Here is a 22,787-nt window from a genome sequence, read left to right as displayed (position 1 = left end):
TTTTGCTTGGATTAGGCGACACAGACAGACAGACAGACAGACATTTGGTAGACTGATAGCAGTCAACTTGAAAAGACAAGAATGTCTGCCTGTAAATATATGTGTATATATATATATATATATATATATATATATATATATATATATATATATATATATATATATATATATATATATATATATATATATTCAACAACTGAGACAAACTGAACAAGTTCCACAGAAAAAAAATGTCTGTGGAACTTGTTCAGTTTGTCTCAGTTGTTGAATCTTGTCATGTTCATACAAATATTTATACGTTAACTTTGCTGAAAATAAAACGCAGTTGACAGTGAGAGGATGTTTATTTTATATATATATATATATATATATACATAAACTCAGCAAAAAAATAAACTTCTTCTCACTGTCAACTGTGTTTATTTTCAGCAAACTTAACATGTGTAAATATTTGAATAATAGTTTTCAGCTGTGCTAACATAATTGCAAAAGGGTTTTCTAATGATCAATTAGCCTTTTAAAATGATCAACTTGGATTAGCTAACATCGTGCCATTGGAACACAGGAGGGAAGGTTGCTGATAATGGGCCTCTGTACACCTATGTAGATATTCCATAAAAAATCAGCTGTTTCCAGTTACAATAGTCATTTACAACATCACCAATGTCTACACTGTATTTCTGATCAATTTGATGTTATTTTAATGGACAAAAAATGAGATTTTCTTTAAAAAACAAGGGCATTTCTAAGTGACCCCAAACTTTTGAACGGTAGTGTATATTAAATAGGGCTATATACTCTTAGCTGAGCACTCAAAAGAAAACAATTAATAATGATAGAAGCTATGATTGTGAGTTCATCACTATACCACCATTACTCAGTCAGAAAACGATGCTCGTGGGTCCAGCTGCCAGTGTTGGTGGAAACACCATAGAAGTAAAGCTTTTAGTTTCCTCTCACGTCCAAAGTTTGACATCCCGCTGCACAAGTGGCCTAGTTAATGAATGAAAGCACTGGAGCTCTGACACGCTGGGTCATTCTGGGGTGTTCTGAGTGCAGTGCTTACAGCAGGAGCCTTAAGCTCCCCTACTCCCATCTGATCTCCAGCTGTTGCCAGACCTGCCTTACGGGAGAAAGAGTTGGGGAGGAAGTGGCGCCGCCCTGGTGGAGGCAGTGGAAATTGTGACTTGTTTCGCTTGCTGTAAGAACAACTGGGATTGAATATTCCCTATGGGAGAAGGGTCACCATGGAGTTGTGTTCAGGTGCTCTGATCACACTAACACTGAGGGATCATTATCCTAAAGCAGCCTGACAGGGCCATTAATAGCACACACACACACCAACACACACACAACATGTGCACACACGAGTGAGCACACACACGTACGCACATACAGCTGTAATGTAGTTGAGGGGAAAGGGGGTTCATGTGGTTTTTACTCACAACCGTCTTAATCTGAGCCACATCAGATTCTAATAATTACATTTTGGGCATGTCATGACATGAGTCAAGACATTGTGTTCTCCAGGGTTTTTACAAGTTGCATGAGTAAGGATTTTGCACATTGCTCTCACTTTTTTTTCCAGCAGTGGGAAGAGATCAGTGGGAATAAATTACAAGTCATTGCTTTTTGCTGTTTTCCTACTGCACAGCCGTGGTTGATGTACAGATGTTGGATCTTAATTTGATCACTCTTTTGTTCCTTAGAATTATCCTGCACCGCAGGAAATGCAGATGAGTTTTGTCATTTACATAAATTCATAGAAAACCCACACTAACACACGGTTATATTGAGAATATTGTACTTTTCATGTGGCCTGCTTTTGGCCAGCTAATGCCTAACCACAAATCAAGCAACTTTATGGACAAGACATTAAAATACTGTTGCTGCAGGATTATTTTCCTGTGACAATACAGGTCAATACTGAGGGGTAGGGTTAGGTTGGGACAAGGCTTGGCCGACCCTCCTAGTACCTGGGTGTCCGGGGCCAGCGTCAGACAACAGAGCAATATCATTTGAATATTCTTAATATTCTAATAATAGCCCTAACCATTTTCCGATTTCCTTGTTGTGGTTGGTTGGTGGGACAAAGGCCATCAAGGGAAAGCAGCAGCTTGCAAGAGCAACGGCTAGAAAACTGACTTTTGGTTTAATTTGGAAGGACTAGGCCTAATCCAGACTAAGTCTTTTAAAGCTGCAGTTTCCCCTCGGCTGGATTACCGGGTGGTGTCTTTAAACGGATAAGGGGCTGCTTATCACTGCCTCCCTCAACACTTTGATTGCCTCCCAAATTACACTCTATTTAGTGCACTACTTTTACTAGGGCCCATAGAGCTCGTGTTAAAAGTAGTGCACTATATCGGTAATAGGGTACCATTTGGGATGTAAGATTCTAACAGCGACATTTCAAATATGGTGAGCGATAGCTACGTCATTGAATGTTGGCAGTTTTTATTTGTGTGTTATTTGTGTCATCTCGAATGTGCCATCTGACAAGTAATATGAATGATTGTCGTGATATTCACAATTTTGAGTTTTTTTTTACCTATGAAGTTTAAAAGGTATATGGATTTTAATATAAGCACAATCATGTAAACACACACGCGTGTACACACACAACTAACGCAGTAAGTCAAATCTGTTAAATTTTGCAGCAGAATGGCGTATGCCTTTATAATCACATTCAACGCATGTACTTCGTAACTCAATTTGACACAATTGCCTGAGCGTTAATGAAAAGGTAAATATGGATTTAAGCCCAAATGGGAAGGCATAAATAGTTAAATGTCAGAGGCAAACAGGATAAAACAGCATTCAGAAATGAGCACATTTGCAGGCAGTTTATCTTGTTATTTCTCTATATTTACACCCGCTGTTTGTTTTTTTGTAAACAACTCACGTTTCCTTTCAGGAAATCAATTGATATAGAAAAAATACATGATCATTTACTTTTTTTTCTTGTAGAAATGACTTTTCAATCAAAGTTTATTGGTCACATACACAGTTTAGCAGATGTTATAGCAGGTGCAGTGAAACACTTATGTTACTGGCTCCTGACAATGCAGTAAAATGTCAGTCAAGTATACAAATAAAATAATTATCAAGAAATGTTAGAACAAATCTAATTAACAACCCAAATAGCACTGTAACAGTAATCCAAATGCAATTTATACGTATGTACACAGATTAATTTACACAAGATATACTAAGCAAGAACCCAGTATATATATATATATATATATATATATAGTCTGTATAAACAGTGTAACTAAAATGCAATATACAGTAGTAGAAGTATTGGAATGAGCTATGTTGAGAATACATTATTTAAATAAACTGTGTGAAACAGGACGTGTCCTGTGGTTTCACGTCTCTCTAACATGGGACAGCAGCATTGGCTGTGTACAGTGTGTGTGCGTGCGTGCATGTTTCTGTGAGTATGAGGTGTGTGTGTGATAGCTTGTGTGTTTTGTGTGAGTGAGTGTGCATCACCTGGTAAACGGCTAGTGATGGCTATTCAACAGTCTGATGGCCTGGTAATAGAATCTGTTTTTTAGTCTCTCTGTCTTAGCTCTGATGCACCTGTACTGTCGACGTCTGTCAGACGGTAGCCAAGTGAACAGTCTGTGGCTCGGGGGACTGAGGTCCTTGATTATCTTCTTCTTTGTTCATGGCTTTGAGGTTTTTCTTTTAATTGTTCTCCCCTATTTAAAAAAGATGGTGCCAGGTGGTGATGTGTTATTTTACGCCGCTAATAAGCACAGCAGTAAAAACAATCTGTTAAATTTAGCAGCAGAATGGCGTGTCCAGCTGATCTGTTTAAGCTGCATGGTTTACGCCTTTATAATCACATACAACACACGCACTTAGTTACTCGATTTGACATGACTGCCTGAATGTTTATGTAAAGGAAAATACGGATTTAAGCCAAATAGGAATGCGTAAATACTTCAATGTCAGAGGCAAACAGGATCAAAAAGACATTCTGAAATTAGCACATTTGCAGAAAGTTTATCTTGTTATTTCTCTACTTTTACAGCCTACACTAATAAGCACAGCACATTCAGTGAACTATAGCTGCTGTGAAGTTGCTATCGCACAGATCTGGGTGTTATCTAGGAACAAAGAAGAGTTGTTTAAAGGAAATGGAGCAGGAATAGGAGTGATAGCAGTCTTCTTCCAATTTAAGCCTGTTTGTCTCACTACCTTGCTAATGAAGTGTTGTTTTTTGGTTGGCTGACTGGCTGTCACACAGTTGCCAAGGGAATTGGCACCAATCTAGCACTTGCCACCTGATGTGTTATTTTAGATGGTCTGAAAGTGCGAAGCCATCATGCATCTCATTAGGGAGAAGGAGAGGGAGGGAAGGAGGTGCTGGACTGGTTCCCTCATGGGTACAGCCTGAGAGCCTCTGGGTCTTGGGTGAGAGGGAGGGCGAAGAGGGCGCAAGAGACAGGATAGAAATAGAAGGTGCTCCTGTGTGTGGATACTTGTTTACGGTTCTCTCTCTCTCTCTCTCTCTCTCTCTCTCTCTCTCTCATAAACCACACTGCTAATTAGGTTTGATCGAAGGGACAATTCTGCGATTCCTCACCGGCTTTGTCATGGTCTACGTCCAAAATGGCACCCTATTCCCTACATAGCCCTATGGGCACCCGGCAAAAGTATTGCACTATAAAGGGAATAGGGTGCTATTTGGGACGGATCTGCCGTCAATGCGAGTGATCTACACCCCGGAATAGGTTAAGCTGGGTAATACAGCAATAGTAATTAGAGTTACAATCATTAACATGGATAGTTAGAACAACAATAAGGATCATGCTATTAGCTATTAGTAATAGGGCCCGAATTAGCCTGGGTACACGCATTACAATACTAGATGCAAATGAGGGGAAAATGTACTGCCAAATAACGAGAGAGAGAGAGACACAGACACAGAGAAGGAATGTGAAAACATTGTTTTGTAATGCTCATTCTAATGACCTTATTACCGAGTCAGATTGTTGTCTTTTTCATCTCTACTACCTCACCACCACGCCATAGATGTTTTAAGAATGGGATCGTATGAAAGAGGCATTTTCAAAGATTTGTGAAATTGCCCATCAACATAGGGTCAGAATAGCGCCTCCCGCAGGTGTCAGATCTGTTGCATCTCACAGTGAGCAGGTTAGTACAGGAAGCGATATTTTCAAAGCGTCCCACATGAATGAACGGGGACAGTCTTTTGGCTGGCGTGCTACTCATGTAAAGAGTCGGAGGCCCAATTATTCTACTTGCGATCAAAAAAATAGAACCATAATACTTCTCTTCCCCTGTTTTCTCTTTCTTTCTTTGACATTCCCACCGTAATATCTTCCGATAGGAGCAGGGAAGGATGAAAAAGCATCTATTTTCTGAGTGCCGCTTGATAGTCTCGAATGAAGGATCTCCGACAGTGTTTTCTTTTTCTGTCAGAAGGACCCTCCAAATGCATTTGTAGCTCTCCCAAGGTTTTTCTCTCTTTCCTTTAATGTTGTTTAGATCTGCCTTGTAATAAAATAACTTTTCCCAGTGCATGGTACATTAGCTCGCTCTCATGGAGCCTGTCACCTGAGCGAGAAGACATAAAGGAGGCTTTTAGACCATCATGCCTTTGGGTTTTAACAGACTAGATGGCTACACAGCATTGGCATATTTTTCACAGCACACTATTGTAGATGGTCAGGCGCTAGGATGTCTACTTATTCACTGGAATAGCCCAGTACTCCGCCTACTCTCTGTTGTTACTCTCCGGCTGCTCGCTTTTTCACTTTTCATTTTACTAGGCCCGCAGTTCAGCTCCACAGTATCATTTTTTCTCTCTCTTCTGCTTAACATTGTAAGTCGTCTTCTGTCGACTTCGCCAGTCGTGGACAAAGGGGAATGTAAAATTATTATATTGTGTGCAGATTCTTACCTCTTTTCATTTAATTAATTCCCAAGATTACAAATAGAAGCACATTAGATATCTACGGGGTAAACAGAATGTTTCTTCTATCTGCTATAGGATATCAAACTACATCAGCCTGCAGTGAATAAAATTGCCTGTTAATCAGAAGCCATGAATAAGGATAAGATGAATTACATTATCCTGCCATAGCTGCCGCATTGAGACAAAGACTAACTTCACCCAATCTGCATCAGAATGGATAAACATCAACCCCCAAGATATGTTTTCATCAGATAACCACTGAGAATGTTTGTGTGCAGTGTAAGTGCACACAAACGCACACACGCGCAATTACACACACACGCACAATTTCACTCACATGCACCTACACACACAGACAGCTCAGCTGATAAGTCAACAACAATTACGACAAGTTGTTTACAATGGCAGAACAAAAGTCAAGGTGTGTATTAAAGGCAGGCGAGCGATTTCATTATGTCAAAGAGGTAAAGCACAGGCAGCAGACCTATTCAAGCCGTAAACAAGATGCTATCAGGCATGCTAGGGGCATCAGAACACTGTGTCCTGGTGACTCCTGCCTCCCTGCAGTGTGGAGCAGACCACGCGGCTCCAGGACTGCAGTATGGAGACGGGGTTTGGGAGCACCGGAGAGACGGGCCTTCTGTTGTTGTTGTTTTCAGTGGCCCTGGCTTTCCTCTCTCTCTGTAAGAACCTGTTTGCCCCCAAAGACAGGGCCTAATACAAATTAAATCAAGACAGTGCAGGCTAGGCTAATCCCTGTGTCTGTCAGCGGTTTGAAATCCCCCCCCCCCCCCATGAATTAGTGGGTCAAACCTGCTGCATCTGGCCCGCTCTTGGCCCTGGCCGCGCTCTCAAGCTGCTCCACTGCTCACCGTTCGCTCCCTGACTGGAGATGACAGCAGGCCGCTGCTGAACCCCCACCCCACCACTGAGAGTGTGTGTGTGCATGTTGGTGGTTGGTTGTGTATGTGAGTTCTTCTAAGTGTGTGTATGTTTCTCTCTAAGTGCATGCATGTTCCTATGTATATATTTACAATATTTGCACTCCTATAGCCATGTTATTGGGCAACATTGGCAGACTCCTCTATTCTATCACTTACATTCATTAGCTTCCCGGGGAAAAAAATGACATTTGCTTATTGAAATAAGGTGGTTGAACTAAAACAACATGACAGTGTGAATTACATTCACTGTAGAGTTGTGAGAGATAGAATGTTGTTGTTATGACTATGATGACCTGATGGCAGCCTGTCATGGCCCCTGTTGACCAAGCTGCTACTCCTGGCTGTACAGATGTGTGAGTGATGTGCTTGAGGTGGTAACGTGGCTCCCATCAATCCCACCGCTAGCTGCCTAGAAAGACCAATCCGAAAAATTAGGACCAGATGTGCCCCATCGGCAACAGGGGGGCTCAAAGCTAACTAGGGCCTTCCATTACTGGATGGGAGCCGTGATTGGAGCAGCCTTGCTGTGGTTAGCAGCCACCGATACATGCCCATCTTTCTATTTACCCCCCCCCCCGTCTATGATTCACCAGTTAGTGAGCCTGCCCTATCATATTCACCATTCACTCAGTGCTTTGAGCACATATATAGGCTTTCATTTCTGAGACACGAAAGAGCATCCATAGTGGTGTGGTACAGCTAGTGTCTGTGTGTGTGTGTGTGTGTGTGTGTGTGTGTGTGTGTGTGTGTGTGTGTGTGTGTGTGTGTGTGTGTGTGTGTGTTTCTTTGGAATGGGAGTGAGTGAGTGAATGGGACCTGTGTACTGTAGGTGTAGACGTGTGTGTGTATGAAGCACTTCGCACCTGCACGCATACCTTAGATCAAGTCCACCCCCACCTCCCCTCCTGTCACAGTGGCCAGCCCAAGCCCATTGTGTAAATGTGGTTTGTTTAAGTGAGTATTCAGGGCTAGAAGGATTAATAAGCACTGATGAAGTTCCACCTGTATCCAAATCAGCCGCAACCTCTGGAGGCAGAGAGAGAAAGAGTGTGTGTGTATGTGGACTGTTACTCCCTTAGCCAGTGTGTGTGTGACTCATCCTTCAGCAAGTGTCAGATTAACGCATGTCAATAACGAGACCCACTCAATCCATCTCAGAGTGAGTGCATCCGCTCGCCGAGCCCCAGTCTGTAATGAGCTGCCGCAAATCTTAAAGGCGCTGCATGGTCAATCCGACGTCTGCCATACATCACTTACCGTGATGCAGCCTCCGGCAGAAGTCTGTGCAAACATACTTTTTGCACTTCGCAGAGCAGCAAAGAGCTGTTGTGAAGGGAAGTTGTTTTTGTTGATACAGAACCTCCTACCATCACCTACCGCGTCGTTAAAAAATTTGAGAGAAGTACGACGATGCGGTACGTAGCTCAATTTGGCCTCTTTATGCCTCCGGAGGCTCCGCAATTGCGTGAACCATCCATACGGTACTTCAGACCACATTTTTGGATCAAGCATGAATTTGCTTTTAATCCAACAAAAATGTCTCGAAAGATGCCTTGTCAGTCTGACGAGGACGGGAGAGCGAGTGAGAGAGATAGAGAGAGAGAGGGGGGGTGGAATCTGAAGAGACAACCCAACATGGCAGCCGCCTGCCTGCTAAATATTTTTGGGGAAATATAGCCCCCCTGATGAACCATTACTTCACTTTGTTGTGTCAAGCGATCACAACAATGTTCACTGTCTTGTATTGATAGCTCTCCCTACGCCCGATAGGACCTGGAGACGTCGAATGTTATGTCATAGGGAAGTATTTATCCAATAATTAAATAATGTACATATTCAATTTTTGGGTCGTTTGCAATCCTGTGACACAGCTGTACTGTGAATCTTATTACTATACTCTACTTACCGTAAAACCTAAATTAATAGCCTCTGGCATTTATTTTCCTTAAATCACTGAACACGACAGGCTCCTATTTGAGAAGGCAACTATTTTCTTAATGCACACAGCTTTTGCTCATTTGCATAGTTAATTGTTTAATTCCAGCATTCACTTCCAGGATTTTAATCAATTTCTTCATTTCATTTACAAACTGTCTCACATTTATTTATAAACTTTTCCTTGGCAGAATAATTATTCTCCTCGTCGACTGTGCATTTTCAGCAGTTTTTACTTCCACCACTAGAGGGCAATCTGACGATTTATAGGGGTCTGTACTTTCGAAGTTGTTGGCTGTTTTCATTCTTGCCAGTCAGCCAGCAGTTCTCAGCTGTTAGCAGACGATGACTAGCAGTTTCTTACTGGTGATAAAATGTAATGATTCACTTTTTTGTTGTTGTTGTCATTAGTGAATTATTTCATGTAATAAATCAAACAATGAAACTTGTAAATAATTCATGCTAACCTCATAAACAATTAATTTAGTCCCGGTGTTTATTTGAAGCAGGCGTTTATTTGCTGAAATAGAGATGTTATATATATGCAGGCCTCAACCACTACCCTGAGAGCACTTGATTCAGTGTATCATGCAGCCCTCAGCCCTCAACATCTAACACATCATTGTGATCTCCACAGCGCTGTTGGCTGGTTGTCATTGACCTTGCGTTGGCTGGTATACACTGATTTATAAGGCCATATTGGGTAAAATGCCATTTTATCTCTGTTCTTTTTTAGTCAGGTCGGTAAATAAATATCAATTACGGTCCCATTCTCATTTGCTTCTAACAGTACCAAAAATTAGAACAGGTCATGGTATAAATAGTTTTAGTTACTTAGCTCCGTGGTCCTGGAATTCTCTCCTGAACATTTTCAAATTTGATGATCTAGTTACGTTGGTGGAGTTTACACACTTGATCGATGTATCGAGTGTAATTGTTTTTAGGACAGCTGTTTTTAGTCAAGACTTAGTTTTTTTTACGTAAAATGTTTTTGTTGTCCTGTATGTGTGTTTATAGTTGTGTTTAATGTTGTGTTAGTGTAATGTAAGTTGTTTTGTCTGAAACGTTGTTCCCCCTGCTGCTATTGGTCCAGAGATGTTATCTCAATGAGAAAAACCTGTATAAATAAAGGCACTATGTGTGCCGTTGCCTGACTAGCAGTGTGCGGTTTCCTTTTTCCTTCATCTTGTTCAACTGTTGCCATGCACCTGCAAAAAGATTGCTCAGATGTGCGAGTGCCTTTTGAATAATGTTGCCTGGCTATTAAAAGGGACAGGAGGCTATTTTTATATATTTTTCATAATTATATATGCAATTTGACACTTGGCGTTTCATTGAAGTTTTACGGTAGTATTCTGTATTAGTACAACTGTATCCTACAATAGGTATTTTTCTACTCTACTGTATATTTACATTAGAGTGTAAAGGAGCACAGTTTGAATGTCTTCTGACTGTGTTAATCATGAAAGCTCAGCCTACTTCCAGTGCCACTTTTAAGTATGTAGGATTATTAGACCTAAGAATGTGGGAGAGATACTGCAAAGGGGCTCCTATTTGAGACTTGGGATTAGTGACAGGGAAGTAATGTTCACCAAAACCGGTAGGAATGATAAGAACATTAAATTACAGTCTCCCCTCTCCCCTTTTACATTGGTGAACAGAGAAAATCCACAATTGAGACGAAGCCCTCCAAAATCCTCACTAGGTTAATTAACTTGGAAAGCTAAAATGGTTAGTAACCACACTGGTTTCACACCTATCACCGGAAGAATGGAAAACTGAGGAAATCTGCGTGGATTCGACTTTCTGATTAGATGTTCCGACCTCCTTTCACTGATCATTCTGGAATTCCAGGGCCTGTTCAGAGAATTTCGATGCAAATGTCCACCAGTCCCAGACTTTCCCAGTTTGGGATGAGGGTGTGAAAAGTTTTGTCTTCTTCTTCTTTTTTATCCTGACATCCAAATTAAGGAAAATCCCCTGGGACTGCCTCAGGGGAAGTTCCTGCTATTTGAGTTTGATTAGGTTTCGCAGGCTTAAGAGAAAAGTAAGCCTATTTATCCCTTTGAAAAAGCTAGTATGTGATAGCCAAGAGTTTTTCCCTCCCCTTTTTAGTATGTAAAACCCCAAATCTTAATCTTGACGCATTCCTTCAGGATTTCGCTCAAAACAGACGGGCAGATAGATAGCTTTAAAAAAACACACACACTGACATACACAAACAGGCACACACATATTGTCATGACACACACAGTTGTGAAATGTAACCACAGTTCTCCATACTCCCTTCTCTCTATTGTCAGTGGTGTGAATCTACTGAGCGGGATGTTACACTGATAGCCTGCTACTCTCAGTGGATACATTGTCTCTGTCTCATTTGCATTTTACCACAAAGGCAGATACACTGACAAAGCACAACACAGGTGCCATTCCGCTCCTCTCCGACTCTCTCTGACTGACACTTAGAAACAAGGGTGCGGTGGGCTAGAACAATGCTTCTCTCTAGTAAGACAACAATAACAACACCAACAAGACCAGGCTAAAACCAACACTCTCAGCCCCGTCCTCCAGAATGCAGCAACAGACATCTCGACGTGGGCCTATTATTTAAAATATTTTAATCACACTGAAAAGGAGGGAAAGTAGCGTTAACGTTTGGCATCCTCATGAATTATGAATACTGTTGCTATTAATGTATGTATAATTAATCACATCTCCACTCACTCGTACACAAATGGAGCCGAAGGAGATGATGCCTATAAGGGCCTGACTGGGATGTTATAGCCTGGGCTTGGCTATTGAGGCTATTACATTATTGCTGGTTCAAAACTCAAGGGCATGAGAACCTCCTCCTCTCTCGCTCTTTGTAACTACAGATGCCAAGGCAGGAAAAAAGTACTCAAAAAGTATCCACACACCGTTGTCTTTTCTTTTCCTCAGTTTATTAAAACAAGCAGTTGGCAATTGTTTATGAACAGAATGTCAGAAAATATTTGTTCCGTTTCACATGGGAAGGCAGAGAGAAAGAGACTGAAAGAGAGAAAGACTGGAATCAGGAAGTAGGAGCATTGTGTTGACATATCTGTTTCATTGTGTTTCCTCCCTCGGCGGATGGGTTGTATAGTTGGGTACAAACAATGCCAACGACACCAACACGTGGTCAAGGGAAGTTGTGTGATAGTGTTTGATTCACTCTGTCTGCTATTAATGTTTCTGTGATTGTGACCCAAATGGCAACCTATTCCCTGCATAGTACATTACTTATGGCCAGAGCCCTATGGGCCCAGGTCAAAAGTAGTGTACTATATAGGGAATAGAGTGCCGTTTGGGACACAGACTCTGTGTGAACATAGTAGCACTACCACAGTGCCTGCAGACACAAAAAATGGGGAAAATGCATTTCTTAGACCTGCTTTCAGAAAGCCATTACTACATTCACTACTCGCAAAAAGTCACTCACTTTCATAATACGTTTGATTCCAAATTGGGGCAAATTGAGTTTGGGGGCTGAATTGACAGGTGATGAAGTGAAATGATGCTGAGAACTTTACACGTGCCCAATTGTGACGATGGATCGGCCGTAATTAGAGTTTGCCGATTGATATTAAATGGTAATAACTCCCTCATATTTATCATGGGGAGGGCTCCAGAAATGGAATGTGTAATCTCATCCACTAGCTCCATGGGTGTGGTACCTTGGGCTCTTTTTCGCCCCTGTTTACTGGTTGAGCCTCCTGGCTGGGAAAAGGGACATCTATAATCTAGCAGATGTAGAGGATCTATAGGACATTCTATAGGTGTGTGTGTGTGTGTTGGGAAATAGGAGGAGAGTGGTGAATGTGAGGATATTGTCAACCCCATACAGGCTAGTTGAGCATTTCTACCCTCTCCCGTTGGTAAATGCTGCATAAATCCCACTCCTAGCAGGTACTGTGCTGATCTGGCGTGCTGTCATGGGTAGTGCCACACAGCGCGAAGCCGAGCTGGTTAGAGAAGTGGGTTATACAGTGGCAGGTCTGGTGTGGCGGCCGTGTTAGCAGTAGCAGTTGTGGCGGGGGCACCAGCGCAAGCGTGCAAATCAGAGTTTGTCAGAGCAGCATTTTTTGGAAAGAGAGAAAGACGTGCGTGACAGAGAGAGTGTGAGAGGCTTATGGGTGAGCGTTTCTCGGAATGTGCAAGAGTGGGGTGTGGGATGATAGGCTACACACACACACACACACACACACACACACACACACACACACACACACACACACACACACACACACACACACACACACACACACACACACAAACAGCATCTCCTCTGCAGCTGAAGCACTGAAGCATTATACAAGGAGGAATACATACGTGTGTAAACAGATGCTTCTTCAGACACTAAGCTTTCCTTCTGCCCCCCCTCGCTCACTGAGCCCTACTATCTGACCCCTTCCTGGGGAAGAGTATAGAAACAACATGGCTCATTATGGGTAACATTTCCTTCCCAGGACTCAAGGGACCGTATGAGTAAGCCCCACTATAAGATGACTCAAGACTGCAGACTTAAGAGTGTGAAAGACCAAATCAGGCATGAAAATTCAGTCCGTTTTAATCGTGGGACTTTGTGTTTTTTTCTATGCTGATGATATTGTGAGCTATTTTCATATTTAGCAGCCTACAGAGGGAATGGTGTAGCCAGAGGCTGTGTGGCTCACTTAATTGATACAGCCTCAGCTGAGTGTTTCTGCAGAACAACTTGACATGATTAGAGGCCTGCATCCACGACAGGCATTGAGCGTTCCTCTTTCCAGACCTTATTTTTCCCAGCGCTTATTTTTCCAAACATGTTTTTGTCTACCACCACTAACTCACTTCTTCCATTCCAACTACATTTGTGCAAGGTTTTAGTCATTTAAATGGAAAACTAATCAGAGTTTTACCTATGGCGCTGAAAACAAGGACACGGCACGATAATTAATAATTTGAGTTTTAAGCGTGCCGCTTCAATTAGTCAATAAATCCCTCCTCTGTAAATGCAAGTTTAATTGTATTGGTTGATATATCGGGCCTCGGCGGAGATTTAAAAAAAAAAGAAATCAAAATTGTGATGTTGTGTCAAGATTTTTTCCTCTCATTTTTTTCTTCTATTTTCCCGACAACTCCAGAACTTGCCTGGTGCTTGTGTCTGCTCCCAACCCGTCCTCTCCTACACACACACAAACAATCACACACTGGGTGCCCCTCTCCACTGCCATATACAATGAATACCTATTGTCACGCTAGGTAGGAAGGTAAATCAAATCTCATGGCAGACACTAAGCGAGGAGATTGCTTTTCCTCTCTCTGCTGCGGCAGAAAGAGTGTCACCGAGGAGGATCCCACTAGTGCCCCTGTCATGGGAGAAAAAGAGGGAGGAAGAGAGAAGGGGAAAGGGGAGGCCTTAGGGCTGGGGCTAGAGGGTGAGTAGAAAGAGAAGACTCACCTATCTCCCCCCTCCCTTGTACCCTCCCTCGTTCACCACTTTCATTCGACCCATCTTCTTTTTTACTCCCCCAAACGCTCTAACCCTCCTCTCCTCCTCTTCTCCAGATGAAACGGAACAATAATTATAGGGATAGAGTGACTCTGGCTGTCAAACTGGGGCCACTCAGATCACAACAACACATTGTCCAACTTGATTAAGTAGCCATTTGCGGTGGCCTAGCGATAGTTAAGAAAGTCTCTCCTCGTCCTCCATCGGCCTGAAACTCGATCTCAGAGCAAGAAATATCGACATTTCCTCCTCCGCTTTTTAAAGTTGGTCAGATAGATAAAGGCGGACGGGGGCGGAGGGCATTTCTTTACAGGAAGCCGCCCTGCTAATTTATCTGCCCGTATTCTCCCTCAAAAAAGCCCTCTCCAGAGTGCCTCCTCATGAACGCAGTAAGCAAGTTTGTGCCCTTTTCTGATTTGTGTTCGCTCATTGCCATTGACTATGTGATAATAAAGAAAATGTGCTCGATTTAATGCTGCTCTGATTTTACTGATAACTAGAGTCCCTTGGCGGAGCACAGGTCCATTGAAGCTACTCTACTGTACAGTTGAATAGCAGGTCAAATCATTATAAGGGCAGAAAACCTAGAAGAATATAAGGGGGCATTAGGGTGTCTTTAAGGGATTACAATAGGATGACCTGTGATGAACACAGAGCAGTGCATTTGGGGAAATGCAGTCCTGATGATGTAGCCCAGTGTGTAGACTACTAAACCAATATGGTGCCTAAGCATCATCCCTCCCACCATCGCTACTCCCAGGGGGATTGACAACACTCAACGCTGAGCTTACTATTCCAAACCAATTACAGGGCTTGAGCCAGAGTGAGATTTATCAGGAAATGTATATTAAGTTTTCCCCTTGTTACTCCCGCCATGCACGTTCATTAGCCTCTCACTGAATGCCCGGGCTAGATGGAAATCCTGGCCATAGAAATATAATAAAATCATTATATTTCTGTGATCCAGGCATTATAGTGAGTGCTTACTGGGACAAAAGTGGAGCACAGGTGGCACGCTCCACCAAAAAAACACACGATACAATATATGTCTATGTACAGTGCATACACATCCAACCACAAAATAACTATCAACAATAATTACAGATGAGTTAAGGGCAGCTAATAAAATGCTAATCAAAATAGCTTTTTACAAATGATCTCCTTGATAACAATGAGTTAAGGTTTAATGAGTTAAGATTGAAATTTGTGAGATGACGATGCAATCAGGAGGCCGCCTGCCCCGCCGTCCTCGCTAATTACAATATTATCTTGTTACGGATGTAATTAGCCGGTGTGGAGGTGAGACGACAAACAGTGGCCTTATTTGGTCAGTGATTGAGGTATTTTGGCGGGCCTTGTCTAGTGGACAGAGGGGGTGGAGGAAACAACATATTTCAACCACAATAACAACTGTGACTTATATTGCTGGGGGGAACATGATATTTCAACCAAAATTACCACTCTGATTTACATTGGTCTCATTGTAATATGTCAAAATATTGACATTTAACCATTGCAGTATAGCTGATATATTAGTATGTAAGTTGTTGGGGGGAACGTGATATTTCAACAATACTTAGTACTTCTTTAATCCATAGTACAGTACATTGCTAAAGCTGGTGGGTTTCGGCTTGCGAGTTCCTCAGGGAACAATGCTAGCGCTGATGCCATTATTATATATTTGATCGCATTGTGTTTGTCCTTGAAGCTAGGAGAGAAAATGGCAGGGCTACTAAAGAGTAAAACAAACACAGACATGCATTTCCCGAGCATTAATTAAGCACACACCCATGAGTGGCCCCTATGTTGATGGTCAGCGTAGCGAATGTGTTGTTGGCTACTCTCACCGCCTGGGGGCAGTCCGTCAGGAAGTCCTGGACCCGTCAGGAAGTCCTGAATCCTGGACTTCCTGATGTGCCGCCTCCAGGCGGTGAGGGTAGGCAACAACACATCTGCCACGCTGTCCATCAACACAGGCCCCTCAGGGGTGTGTGCTTAGTCCCCTCTTATACTCCCTGTTTACCCATGACTACCACGCAAGACTCCAATACCATCATCAAGTTTGCTGATGACACAACAGTGGTCAGAGACCTGGCAGTGTGGTGCCAGGACAACAACATCTCCCTCAACAACAGCAAAACAAAGAAGCTGAGCGGGGACTACAGGAAATGGAGTGGCGAGCATGCCCCAATCCACATCCATGGGGCTGTAGTGGAGTGGGTCGAGAGTTTCAAGTTCTTCGGTGTTCACATCACCACTGAATTAATAACATGTTCCACACACACCCACACACTTGTGAAGAGGGCACGACAGCACCGCTTCTCCCTTGAGATGCATGGCCCCTCAGATCCTCAAAAAGTTCTAAAGCCCAATCCAATTGAGAATCTGTAGTATGACTTAAAGATTGCTGTACACCAGCGGAACCCATCCAACTTGAAGGAGCTGGAGAAGTTTTGCCTTGAAGAATGGGCAAAAATCCCAGTGGGTAGATGTGCCAAGCTTACAGAGACCTACCCCAAGAGACTTGCAGCTGTAATTGCCGCAAAAGGTGGTTCTACAAAGTATTGACTTTGGGGGGGTGAATAGTTATGCGCGGTCAAGTTTTCAATTTTTTCTGTCTTGTTTCATTTTTGTTTCCCAATATAACATATTTGAATCTTCAAAGTGGTAGGCATGTTGTGTAAATCAAATGATACAACCCCCCCCCCCAAAAAAATATATTTTAATTCCAGGGTCTAAGGCAACAAAATAGGAAAAATGCCAAGGGGGGTGAATACTTTTGCAAGCCACTGTAGGTAGCCCGGTCACCCGCTTATTATGATGCTCCTTTTGACTGCTTTAGGAAGTATGATTTACTACATTCATGTGCTATGTTTGACTGCTTTAGGATTATATGTTGCGTTTGACTGCTTTTGTAGGTCAACAGTTAATGTTAGGGTTAAGGTAACGGGATGGCTTAGCTAACATGCAAAGTCGCTCAAATGTAAGTGGTTGCTAATTAGCTGAAATGCTAAAGTTGTCTGTGATGAGATTCAAACACACAACCTTTCGGTTGCTAGACATTCGCGACCAACCACCCTGCTTTCGCTTTTGCTCTAAATCAAATCCAAATAAAATTTTGTTGGTGACATACACATAATTAACAGATGTTATTGTGGGTGTAGCAAAATGCTTGTGTTCCTACCTCCAACAGTGCAGTAGTATCTAACAATTCACAGCAATACACACAAATCTAAAAGTAAAAGAATGGAATTAAGAAATACATAAATATTAGATTGAGCAATGTCGGAGTGGCATTGACTAAAATACAGTAGAATAGAATACAGTATATAAACATTATTAAAGTGACAACAGTTCCATTATTAAAAGTGGCCAGGAATTCCAAGTCTATGTATATATAGGGAAGCAGCCTCTTAGGTGCAGGATTGCGTAACCGGGTGGAAGCCGGCTAGTATTTTGTTTTTTAATGTATTATTTCTTACACTGTTACCCCAGGAAATCTTAAGTCTTATTACATACAGCCGGGAGGAACTATTGGATATAAGAGCAACGTCAACTTACCAACATTATGACCAGGAATACGACTTTCCCGAAGCGGATCCTCTGTTTGGTCCACCATCCAGGACATCCAGGATCGGATCCCAGCAGGCGACCCAAAACAACGGCGCTGCAGAAGGCGCAGACGGAGCGGTCTTCTGGTCAGGCTCCGTAGACGGGCACATCACCCACGGCTCCCAAGTATACTACTCGCCAATGTAGACGAAATCCGAGCAAGGGTTTCCTTCCAGAGAAACATCAGAGATTGCAACATTCTCTATTTCACGGAAACATGGCTCACTCGGGATACGTTATCAGAGTCGGTACAGCCACCTGGTTTATTCACGCATCGCGCCGACAGAAACAGACATCTCTCTGGTAAGAAGAAGGGCGGGGTGTATGCCTTATGATTTAACGAGTCGTGGTGTGATCATAACAACATACAGGAACTCAAGTCATTTTGTTCACCTGACCGAGAATTCCTTACAATCAAATGCCAACCATATTTTCTACCAAGAGAATTCTCTTCGATTATAATCTTAATTATAATAAGGCCACGACTCCATGACCACGACTCCATTTTGTTGCTCCCAGCCTATAGACAGAAACAGGAAACGCCCGTGCCCAAGTCTGTTCAACGCAAGATTGCTTCGATCACTTGGACTGGGATATGTTCCAGATAGCGTCGAACAACAACATTGATGTATACGCTGATTCGGTGAGCGAGTTTATTAGCAAGTGCATCGGTGATGTTGTACCCACGGCGACTATTAAAACCTTCCCCAACCAGAAACCGTGGATTGATGGCAGCCTTCGTGCAAAACTGAAAGCGAAAAAAAATGAAATACTGCAAAGTTGCTTAGGAGCTAGAAGCAGAGCTTCCATATCTGCCGGTGCCATCTTACAAAAAAGTAACTCACTGTCTTATGTAAACATACCAAATGTAACATATCATACTAATGCAGTCAAATTGAATACTGTATATGTCATACTAAACAGGTCAAATAATGTAACTTAACATATCATACTAATTGAACTGGCACAGATTTTAGTAAAATATAATACATTTTGCTCTGAGACCAGGCTCAGCCTGCCTCCTTGCTCTTGTGTAGTGCCTTTTAAAGGCCACATCAACATACAAGAACACAAGGGCTAGTGTTGCATCTAAATTCTTGTCTTCTGCCTCTCTTTCCCCTCTCTCTCACACACTCTTGCTTTTTTAATGAGGGGTGGGGGGGATGTTTCATAGGCTGTTTAAGTCAGGATGTCTCAATAAAAAGCATCAAAAGCCTCTCTCTCGCTCTCTCTCCCTTTTACATTGTGGTTTTACATTATGGTTTCTGCCTCAACCTACACAGGTTGGAATAAATAGGGTGGGGATTGGGGAAGGGTTTCACTTTTCAAAAAAGCCAACCCCATCACCAGCTAACAAGCTACATTTTTTTACACAAATGCATTTGGTCACCCTGCCTCACCATCGCACACGGCTTCCCGCTCCCCTGAACAGCAGGACCGAGCTGGCAAATATTGTCCCTCATTTGATAATCAGTGAGTTCGTGCCACCGCCTACATTACCATTTCTTATCATAGGGGTGACTCTTTTGTCAGAGGTAACACTTCATCACCGGATGTGAGCCATTGACTATCCCCCTATCCCTTATCCTTTATCTGAGCTAGCATATCATGAGTCTATGAGAGTGGAATTTAAGAGGAGTGATGTCCTTTTCTCCCTCTTCCCACAGGAAAACACCTGCATCAAAGTATGTTGAAAGGGTCGGATCATGGAGTTTTCATGGGCAGGCTGGGGAAGTCCTTTGAGAGTGCCTTTGATACCCTCTTGACATGTTATCTGGGCGTGTTTGGATGTTGGCCAGGCACAAGGGACTTCCTGTTCTATGTCCCCTCTCTCCCCTGTCACTCTCCTGTCTAACTTACTATAACAGTCTTTCTATAAACGTTGGGGGATTTTATTTTTACGTTGAATACAGAATGCCTTTGACTGAGTAGATGCTCACCAGACACGAGGGGACATCTCAATGTACCTTCTCTCCCCTGTCATAACTCCCCTCTCCAAGAATGATGCACAATGCCTTTGAACTATGTGGGTCAGAGATCCATCGTATGCAGATTCCTCCATGCTTGCTTTTAATCTGCAATTGCTAAAAGTTAAGATTCAACCTGGTACGCTCTCAATTTCTTCTTCTCTTACACTTTTATTTATTTCGTATTTATAGATTCAGATCTACTCAAAAAGGTTGAGGAGAAAAGAGAGAGATTTGGAGAGGAGAAAAAGGGAAACTTTTCTTCCTTCTCTCCATCATCTTATCTCTCTGCATGATGCACTGTCATCCCTAATGATCACATTTCTATGACTTTGGTCTGATGGAGGGATGGAGAGGACTGTCGGAGGGATGGAGGAGTGTCTCTGCTCACTGCAGCACTCTCCTTAGTTCTCTCAGCTCCTAGCAGGCCCTCTCTCTCTTTCTCTCTCTCTCCTTGTCTCCGTGTAGGTACTTTGAAAGAGAATGGCTTCCACCTTTTGAAAGCTGAGGCTCGCTCACTTTGTGTAAAATAACACTTCTATTGAAAGGCAATTGCCGTTGTAACATTATTTGGTTCCCTACGAAATTAAATGCATCTCTTCTGTTTTTTTCTCTACTTTCCTCCCCCTCTTCCCCCTCCTCCCCCCAATCTTCTGTTACAGACGGATAATTATGTCGACTCCAGCTATGTGAACAGCCGAGCACATCTTATCAAAAGGTATGTCTTGATTAGGCAATTTGATATTTTCCGCTATCACCCGTTGTGATCCGTAATTGTCTGATGCTATGGGCTGCAAATGCATGAGTGTGCATGTTGTGAAAACCAGTGTTTGTTCTGTGTATTCACTACAAATTCACACAATCAATAATCTAATTTGGAATTAGACTCTAAAATGATCCCTCACTACTATATTAGGTACATTTTTCAAGTCTGCATCTTCAAAGCACGTATTTTAACATTCATGAATAATTCCATCCATTCCCATAAAAAAAAAAATCAAGACACGTTGAGCAATATGAAAAACTTCTGCTAAAACACAGCTCGTAAAACGACTTACACATCATGAATAAGATTAAAGAAATCAAATAGAATTTTGGCCGGGAATGTGATTTCAATATTGCAAGAGGTTCGTAGCACAGTTGGATCTCAGTGTGTAAAAAAATACATCAGCTCAATGCTATTACCAAAGTACCAATAATTAAGTTAATTTGAGTCGCCCATTTTGAGAACATTGAGCAGAGCATAAAGGTTATCTTTGTGAGATATGGGACTAATGGTGCATTCCTGAGTCCACCTGAAGCAGGATATAAGGTGAGCTCGTGGTTCCGGCGGGGTAGTGTAGACAACTCTAATAACGCCCTGCAGCAATTTTATTTATTTTTTTGCGGCCAGGCCTATAATTTCTCACTTTTTACCTGCAGCTATGGAACATTCCAACCTCCCTTTGTTTGAGGCCGTCCCCGGCTTTTTGAAAAGCCATTATGGCAATTTTCCTCCCCAAAAAGTCCCTATGTTTATGTAAACAAAGCACATTTAAGCGAGTGGCCTCTACAGCACACTACAAAGCTATCCCCTAGGAGCCTGTGGGCCTGTAGTCTGGGACAGGTGCAATTACACTGATAACATCAGAGAGAGGTAAAGCCAGCATTACCGTTACTGCAGAACCTCTCTCTCTCCCCCTTTCCCAGGCAAGCCTCTCAAAGGAAAGCTGGTAACTGCTGTTGCTACTGTTTCTTTTCTTTTTGTCTTTTCTCTTTCCTTCTCTTATATTTTTTCTCTTCTCCTCTTTTCTCCTCTCTTCTCCTACGTGAGGTTCGTGATGTATACATTCATCTCCTCCCTCAATAGCAGTCTTGTTTGTATAGCACAATTTGTTCCAGTGGCGTGGCAATCAAATGAACGGAAATCATGCACACACTATGAAGCTGTTGATTGCCTGCCTCTATTGACTTTAAGCCCCAAACAAGACAGATTCAATCTGTTTACGTACGTACATGCTCATAGCATTTTCTATATTCCTTTCCTTCCTGGAATGCTTGATTATCATCTGATTGTTGAACAGTAGAGTGTAATTGCATGACGTTTTAAAGGCCCACTCTGTTATTTGAAAAACAACACAACGGCAGCCCCGACACTTGGTTTGCTATAAAGCTGAGGGAGAGGGCTCATGAGGCATTTACGTCTGATATTCTTAATTAATCAATGGGTATATAATTACATACATTTAAATTGTAAAAAAACAGGATGTAAATATCCGGACAGGCCCTTTATAGCCACAACAGTTCACACTAGAGATGCCCTTGAAGTCAGTGCATCGTCATCCACACGGTCCCTTTTAGAAACAGACTAAAACAGCCTGCAGCCTCTTTGCTCCACTATCAGCAGAGTTTAAAAATGGCCTCTTAATCCCAAAAATCCCCAACAGAGTGAATCTGTGCCTCCACCACCACAACCCTCCGATTACTACAGAAGTAGCAAGGTTCTGTTCCCTCCAGAAATAAAATGTGGAACGCTGTGAAGTCGCATCCTGCTAGACAGCTGAGGCCAGAGTTAAGAGTCCTCCTGAAGATTGCCATCATCCCTCTCATTGTCTCAAGATTCTGAGTGCTGTGAGAAATGTGTGAGAGAGAAGGATGTGGAGAGACACACATGTTAGAGAGTCAAGGATGAGATGGTGAAAGAGAAACAATATGAAGAAAATGTTTTGATTTTTTAAAAGAGAACTAAGAAAGAAAGTGAAAAAGAGACAGACACAGGAGAGAAATGGATCGAGGGAGAGAGGTGATGAAGGAAAGAGGAGAGAATCTGATAGAAGTTGATGTGACAGTAAATCAACATTCTCTCCTTTCTCATCCCCCTCTCC

The 22,787-nt window shown here is 42.4% G+C and overlaps 1 protein-coding gene across 7 annotated transcripts in view; it reads left to right on the top strand.

Moving 5' to 3' along the window:
• The window catches only part of LOC106611509 (protocadherin-19), a 90,285-nt gene that overhangs the window by 26,317 nt on the left and 41,181 nt on the right, over positions 1-22,787 (top strand). For all 7 annotated transcript variants that reach the window (XM_014211789.2, XM_014211788.2, XM_014211786.2 and 4 more), the window contains exon 3: positions 20,586-20,641. In XM_014211789.2, coding sequence (XP_014067264.1) covers positions 20,586-20,641 — 56 coding nt within the window. The remainder of the gene's footprint in view (positions 1-20,585; positions 20,642-22,787) is intronic.

The sequence above is a fragment of the Salmo salar genome, chromosome ssa09 (assembly GCF_905237065.1).
Source record: "Salmo salar chromosome ssa09, Ssal_v3.1, whole genome shotgun sequence".
In the NCBI taxonomy this organism is placed as follows: Eukaryota; Metazoa; Chordata; class Actinopteri; order Salmoniformes; family Salmonidae; genus Salmo; species Salmo salar.
Note: the sequence above shows the minus strand (reverse complement) of the source record. Positions and strands in the feature narration are given on the sequence as shown.